This window comes from Erpetoichthys calabaricus, chromosome 4 (genome assembly GCF_900747795.2).
Source record: "Erpetoichthys calabaricus chromosome 4, fErpCal1.3, whole genome shotgun sequence".
In the NCBI taxonomy this organism is placed as follows: Eukaryota; Metazoa; Chordata; class Cladistia; order Polypteriformes; family Polypteridae; genus Erpetoichthys; species Erpetoichthys calabaricus.
The window spans coordinates 302,791,723-302,799,683 of record NC_041397.2 but is presented as its reverse complement, the minus strand read 5'-3'; the positions used below and the strand labels follow the sequence as shown (position 1 = coordinate 302,799,683).

General features: G+C 39.5%; 1 protein-coding gene across 1 annotated transcript; it reads left to right on the top strand.

Annotated features, from left to right (window-relative positions):
- Nucleotides 1-711: 711 nt before the first annotated feature.
- On the top strand, nucleotides 712-1,764 carry LOC114641240 (olfactory receptor 6N1-like). Its single transcript, XM_028790319.2, has one exon. It carries the CDS (start codon nucleotides 745-747, stop codon nucleotides 1,705-1,707), a length of 963 nt encoding a protein of 320 aa, XP_028646152.2. The 5' UTR covers nucleotides 712-744; the 3' UTR covers nucleotides 1,708-1,764.
- Nucleotides 1,765-7,961: the final 6,197 nt, after the last annotated feature.

The following is a 7,961-nucleotide window of genomic DNA, read 5'->3' as shown; positions in this document are numbered from 1 at the left end:
CTTACTGGCCTATACCTACTTGGATTTGCCTGATTTCCCTTTTTATGTAATGGGATAATATCCATCCATCCATTATCCAACCCGCTATATCCTAACTACAGGGTGACGGGGGTCTGCTGGAGCCAAGCCCAGCCAACACAGGGTGCAAGGCAGGAAACAAAGCTCACCGCAGGGCACACACACACACACACATGCACACACTACGGACAATTTAGGATCGCCAATGCACCTAACCTGCATGTCTTTGGACTGTGGGAGGAAACCGGAGCGCCTGGAGGAAACCCACGCAGGCACGGGGAGAACATGCAAACTCCACGCAGGAAGGACCCGGGAAGCGAACCCGGGTCTCCTAACTGCGAGGCAGCAGCGCTACCCACTGCGCCACCGTGCCGCCCAAGTAATGGGATAATATGAGTTTGTAATTTTCTAGTCCTTCAGAATTTCCCCAGTGCACAATGACTTCCTAAACATACGAGTCGAGGGTTTATATGAGTATTAACTAACCTCCTTAAGAACTCGAGGATAAATATTATCTGGTCCAACAGCACACAATTAGTCATAACTCATCCTCATATCACTCTCATCCTAGTTTGAGAAGCCATGAATCAGTCATGAATTTAAAGACACTTGATGGAAAACATAACATTATTACTTCTTACAATGCAATTTTTCTGATTAAGGTCTTTTTTATATTTTATTTCCTAGATTTACACAGAGAAACTGTCAGAAGAGAAGGAAAGAATCATGTCTGACACAAACCAAACAGCATTCCTTATCAAGGAGTTTATTATCGTGGGATTTCCTGGATTCCAAGACCAAGCGAGCAAAAAAGCACTTTTTACTTTTTTTCTTATAGCTTATTTTTTGGTTTTAACACTCAATCTTCTTCTGATTGGCATTTTTATTATGGATAGAAATCTTCACACCCCAATGTATTGCTTAGTGTGTAGTCTTGCCATTTTAGATATTGTGCTTTCAATAAACACAGTGCCTAGGATGTTAGCCCTCTTCATTTCAGATTCAAGATCAACTCCTTTTGTGACCTGCTTTGCTCAGATCTACTTCTTTTTGGGTCTCAGCTCAGCTGAATGTTTCCTGCTTGGCCTCATGGCTTATGACAGACACATTGCAATCTGCAAACCTTTGCACTACCCCAGCATAATGACTAACAATCGCATTCTGAAGCTCATCATCTGCAGCTGGCTGGGTGGATTTTTGATTCCAGTGATAGCAGTAAGTCTTGCCCTTCGGTTTCCATTTTGTGGCCCTAATAAGATCAATCAGTGCTTCTCTGACTATTCTTCTGTGCTAATATTGGCCTGTGGGGACATCCTAATTACCACCTATGTGGCATTAGCTTTGGGTCTGAGTATAATATTCATCCCATTGATATATATAATCTTTTCCTATACAAAGATCATCAGATCAGTGCTGAACATATCTAGCTCTACTGGCCGCAAGAAGGCCTTTTCCACTTGTGGAACACATCTACTGGTCATTTCTTTATTCTTGTTCCTAGCTGCAGGAGTATTTGTTTCTTATCGAATTCCCGGTGCCTCTGTGGATTTGCGGATCATGGCGGCTGTGTTGCAGAATGTCTTTCCACCTTTGATAAACCCAATAATTTACTGTTTGAGGACAAAGGAGATCAGAGACAGTATTATGAAGACCCTTAGGAAGATTAGACTCATCCCAACAAATACATGATACAACGATGTTGTTTCCATGAACTTTCAGATAACTACAAAATAGGTCCTACACATTCCATGTTGTAATTGTTGATTTTCATCTCTGTTATAAGTATGATAAACTATAGACGCAAAATGGTTATTATTGTTACACATTTCAGTGTACATTGATTCCATATCTGTTGCCTTTTCTTTTAATTTTATTCGAAGGAAATAACTTTCCATACAATCAAGTCAAACTTAACAAAACAGATTTCAACCCACCCGAGGATTTTATTCATTTTATTAACTAGACAACACAGACATGTTTGCATAACCCTCTGAGTGTAGTGGTCTATTATAAGAGTGAGGGACAAAATGAACAGATCCAGTATGACACAGCTCAGTAATGGACTCATTCCATCTACTAAACTGGTTTCTGCTTTGTGGTATTCACTGTTAGAATGACAATGGAGTTCTTCTACTGTGACCTGCAAAAAGAGGTCTAAAAAAAGAAAATTAGAATCATCTGGAAGAGAACAGGCCATTCAGCCCAACAACAGCCATCAGGCCTATTCATCTAATTTCTCCAAAAGGACTGCTATAGGCCATTTCTACAGATTTTTATTTGTCAAAGAATATAACTGATTATAGCTTCATTTATTTTTATAATTAGTTTTTTTGTTTCACTTACCCTAGTTTGTGAGTAAGGGATGAGAAGCCTCTGGGAATAAACGTCTGGTGAGTAGACACACTCTGGATGGTAATAGCGACACTTTGAGGTCTGCTTACAGCCACGAGTGCTGACATGCCAATATCCTAGAGTTACTTTGTGGCTGCTAAGGGATAGATGTCTGTTAAATCTGCATGTGTTGTGGAGATTACCGGGTGAGAATGCATGCAAGCCAGTCATGTAAAGGGTTGTAAGAGAGTCTGTTGTGGCAGAAACATGCTGCTCAAAGAAGGCACTCAGAGACTTCAGGATGTGCAGGCAGAATCAAGATTTATTGCGTGATGAACAAACAGTCTCAGTCCAGATGAACTGATTCAGCGAGCTTGCATTTATTACAATTCTTATCAAAAATTTTACCTCACTTCTTTCATTCAACACTCCTATCTGACTACAATTTCCCACAGCCTTGGTTCCACCATTATTTCCCAGTCTAATGAACATGGCAGTCTATGTTATCCATCAAGGCCACCTGGCAGGCTTTCTCCCCCTCCTTGGTCCCATCTAATTCCTGCCACCATTATCTCTAGTCCTCAGCCCTCGCTCGCCACCTGGAAAAGAGGAGGGCCAGCCTGTTAGTCTCCTTCTACAAACTTGACCGTGACTCATGAAATATCAGTGGTTTCCAGCTTGCTAAGAAAGATTTTTAAAAAATACACAGGCAAAAGTATGGTGGCCCCAAAGGGCAAGTGACAAAAAATTTAAAGGTGTGACACACACATTTAAAAAAGGTCACACGCACAATTAAACAAGGTGATGAGCATAATTGAACTAGGTGGCGTGCACATTTAAGGTGACACACACAATTAAATGTGGTGACCACACACACTTAAGGTGAAGTGCACAATTAAATGTGGTGCTACGCAAAATTAGAGATGACACACTCGCAATCAGAGGGGTGAAGACAAGTAAAAGTGTACAAAAAGGCTAGGTACCTTAGCAAAATAAAGGAAAACATTGAATGGTAATAAGATTTGTTTCTCAGTCCACAGTTGAAGTTTCCAGTTAAGTGGTGTGCTGAGTGACGGAAAGTTAATATAGCATTCTTTTTTCAATTAAATTGTTAGCGATAAATGATGGTGTACATTAATTGGTGGGCATCCATTTCTTTTTTCTCTCATGCAAGAGTTAAAAAAAAAGTAAACTGGGGTGTTTCCCCATCCTTTTTTTTTCCTGCAGTATGGTGTTTGATAGTTTGTTCCAGTTTGTTAAAATTCTACATATTATTTTATTGTAATAACAATCACTAAAGGAATTTATTTATAATCTAATGTGGTGGAGCGTGTCATCTATAATTTTGCACAACACCACATTTAATTGTACGCGTCACATCTTTAAATTTTTTGTCACTTGCCCTTCGGGGCCATCGTACACAAGCCTTTTTGTGACTTAACCCTTACTAGACTAACGTGCATTAGGATATACTGTTTAATTTCATACATGCTTATGATTCTCTTTGAATATGTGTAAATCATCAACTTTAAGAATATACACTTCTATAAGTCAAGGTCCCAAAGGGAGTTCAGGAAGTTATCTGAAAGTGGGTTGTGTGCACAAATGCCTGCTGAAAGATATGCGTGCACAAGTTTGAAGACACAGTAATATATGTAAGTTGGACGTCATAATACCTTCAGAGATCGGTTGTGCTGGTTAAATATAAATATAAATGCAAGACAAACCAGGGCTCTCATGTATAACACCGTGTGTAGAATTCAGCATAAAACATGTATGGACAACAACAGTGTAGAAAAAAAAATAGGGACACAGTAAAGAAAAAAGGTCTAGGTCGAAATGTTGACTTTAATTTCGAAATTTCCACTTTAATCTCGTAGTTTGTCAGTAAAGTAGAACTGACTTAAAATCATTGCTTAATTTACTAGAGTTTCTCAAATTCCATTGTAACTAAAGTAGTAGCACATTAAATGCTCCATGTTCCCCGACCCAGTCGGTAATCGCTATGTGCTTCTTAAATAGGCTCTCTCTTACGTCAACAGTAGCGTGCAGGCAGTGATCACCACACAGAATACGTTACATTGATGATATTACAGCTCTCTGATCATTTTAGAATACTAAGATATATACTTGCTATTATTTTCATGATGAAATGAATTAAAGCATGTGCTAAACATGTGGGGGCATGGTGTCACAGTAGTAGCAATGAGCTGATGTCTCATCCCGGAATTGTTCCTGCCTCCCACAAGATGCTGATTGGGACATGTGCAACCTTGGATGGAATAATTTATTGCAGCACTACTGTCTCTGTGAAATATATTTTCCCCCTAAATTTCTGTCCTTCCATTTTTTTTCTCCACATAACCAATTACCACACAATAAGCATCTGTAATAAATGTAAAATCAGCTGTAAGCTTAGAACGCAGATTCTTCAAAACTTTTAAGGAACATTGAAAACTCTTGGTTATACATGTTTAATTATGCCATCCATCCAGGTTCGCGGCAGTCCCAGCAAGCATCGAGTTCAAGGCAAGATCAATCACTAGACGGGACACCAGCTCGTTACTACCACTGTGTCACTGTGCCCCCACATGTTTAATTATTAACAGTATACATTATTTAAATGTTAAAAGTTAATAAATTGTCTGTAAAATGTAATACACATACTTTGATGCATTTCATTATAAAAATGATATCAAGGATACATCCTAGTATTCTTACAGAACACAGCTCCAAGAGGACAGCTCTTGGAAATCTAAATAGACTTAGAAGTTAGTCATAGTCATCTCTAAATACACACTCTCTTCTACTGAATTTAATTCCTTTATTGTCATTGTATGGTACAATGAGATTCAATATTCAACTCCTCCATCAACTAATTTTCCTATATATGATTAAAAATAGTAATAATAATATGATACAAAACAATGAAAAATATACAATAAGAAAGGGATAAGTACAATATACCTGTACATATAGTGCGGATAGTGAAAATGATTCATAAAGTGACTCAGGTTGTGCAATGTTACAGTTGTAGTGCAAGTTTATAGTGAGGTAATTAAAATTATAAGTACAAATAGTTCGACAGGAAGCACTTGATGGACTGATAGAGTGCAAAAAAAGCTCTGAACCATCTTCCGGATGGGAGAAGATCAAATAGACTGTGGCATGAATGGAACAAAGACCTGCAGCCACAGTGGGTCCCCAGGATTGAGTTTGGGAACCACTGCTCTAGGCAATGGTTCAGAGAGTTCAAGTTTTGGCAGCATTGACTAAATGGTTGATAAGAGAATTGCATTTTGAAACATGACTGAAAGGTTTTGCATGAATTACTTTATTGTGCTGGTTATCCAAATTATTGTGCTGAAATTTACAAACTCTTTTGAGAAATGCACAAGCAGTTGACATAACCTCAGGACTGTTTGGAGAAATTGTACAAAGCAACTGAGAAAAACTATAATATGCCAATCAAGAATTTGTAATGATTTTGGGGATTAGAAACATTTTCATACCATTTACTGTGATGTCATCTGCATGTCTCACATGTGAGTTTGTAGGTTGAAGTATTATTCCCACAAATGTACTCACTGACTCACAGGTTGTCCTCATAAAAGTCATCTTAAAATGCTTGTGCTATTACAGCTATTATGCCTAAAGCAGAAAAGGAATTAATCCGTTTAAAAGGAAAGGAATTAATCATTACGACAGCATAAGCCAACAATAAGCAGACTGTCCACAAAAATTGAGTGATAACACAGAATGTGTGGGAGGCTACCAAGAGAGACATCTGAGAACTTTGAAGGACTTACAAGTCACAATAGCAGAAACTGAGGAGACTGTGCAGACAACAACTGCTGCCAAGGTGCTTCACCAGTTGCAAATTTATGGTAGAGTGGCAAAGAGAAAGCCACTGGTCAAAAACGCAGGCACAGGTCATCTCAACTAGACTTTGGCAAGAGGCACAAAGGAGACTCGGACGTCAGCTAAAAGAATGTCCTATGGACTGATGAGGCCAAAATTCAGCTTTTTGGCCATGAGACTAAACATTATATTACAGTCCACATTATTAAAAGCACATCATCAGCAATTTGAAGCATGGTGGTGTCAGCATAAAGGCTGAGGGGATGTTTCTCTGCAGCAGGACCTGGAATGTTTTATGAGTGAAAATTAAAAACAGTAAAATGGCTGGGGACCTAATATAGTCTGCAAAAAGCTCAGCAGCCTTGGTCTGAACAGCTCCATCTGTGGCTGGGTGTTTGACTTCCTGACAGATACACCCCAGTCAGTAAAGTTTGTCAACAAGTACTCCTCCATGGTGTTCATCAACATCGATGTTCCACAAGGCTGCTGCCTCAGCCCACTGCTGTACAGTCTACTCACCTATAACTGTGTAGCAAAGGATGAAGGCAAAGGCATCATCAAGTCTGCAGATGGTACCACTGTGATTGGCCTCAACAATACCTGACGGTTTGGTGCCATAACAACAACCTCTCCATGAAGGTCAACCAAAAGAAAGGTAGTTATTGTGGACATTGATTGTTCCCCTGTCCAGACAGTTATCAGCTTCAGGCTCCTGGGTGTACATATCATCAACTGCCTTTCTTGGTTAGTTAACACCATTTGCATCCTCAAAAAGGCTCAGCAAAGGCTCTTTATCCTAAGGAGGCTAAAGAGCTTTGATGGGAAGCAAAACATTCATGAACTTTTACCACTGCACTATTGAAAGAATCCTGGTTGCATGCATCATGGTGTTTGGTGTCCTGACTCGCCAGGATCTCAAACTCTTCCAAATCTGTACAGCTTCTAAAATCATTGGGGCTGACCTTTCACGGCTTCGCACCATCTACTCAACCAGATGTCTGAGGAGAGCTGAATCCATCATCTCTGGTAACAGCTGTCCAGCTCATCCCTGTTTTCATTTCTGAAAAGCGCTACTGGAGCCTCACCACTTGCTCCACCTGCTTCAGGAACAGCTTCTTAACTGCAGCCATAAGGGCACTGAATCCCTAGCAATCTGATCTTACCTGCCCTGCACTGTACCCACCTGCTGGTTTATGTGTATTTTTACTGTGCTGTACTTTTTTTTTTTTTAAACTCTTATCTTGTTTACTGTACTTATGTTGTTTGTTTGTTTGCTTCCTTTATTTTTGCTTTGCGTGCTCCCTTAGCATAACCTATCATCTATGGGGGATAAGCGAAAGCTTTAGATTCGTCAAAAATTTTCGATCTCCGGCTTTCGACAGATCTCAAAGTTTTAGGCTCCCCCAATGCTGATGATGGGCGTCTTTCTGTGTGTGTGTAAGTCTGTGTGTCACAGTTTGTGCAGGATGGTCTGGAGCTAAAATGGCTGGGTGGAAAAATACCAAACTTGAAACTTAAGCCTGTTATGAGATGACGATATGCTAATTAGTTTTTGAGCCAAATCATGCAAGAGAAAGGCACTCTAGAGGAACCCTCAAACACCATAATTATGCAATTAATTATGAATTCTTCTCATCAATTGGTATCGTAATGACCTATTTTATGATCAGAAAGATCAGCATCAGAGCAGTAAATAATTACTGAAATGTTATAGAATAGTTTGGGTAACTTGGTTCCTAAGGCACAAAGTC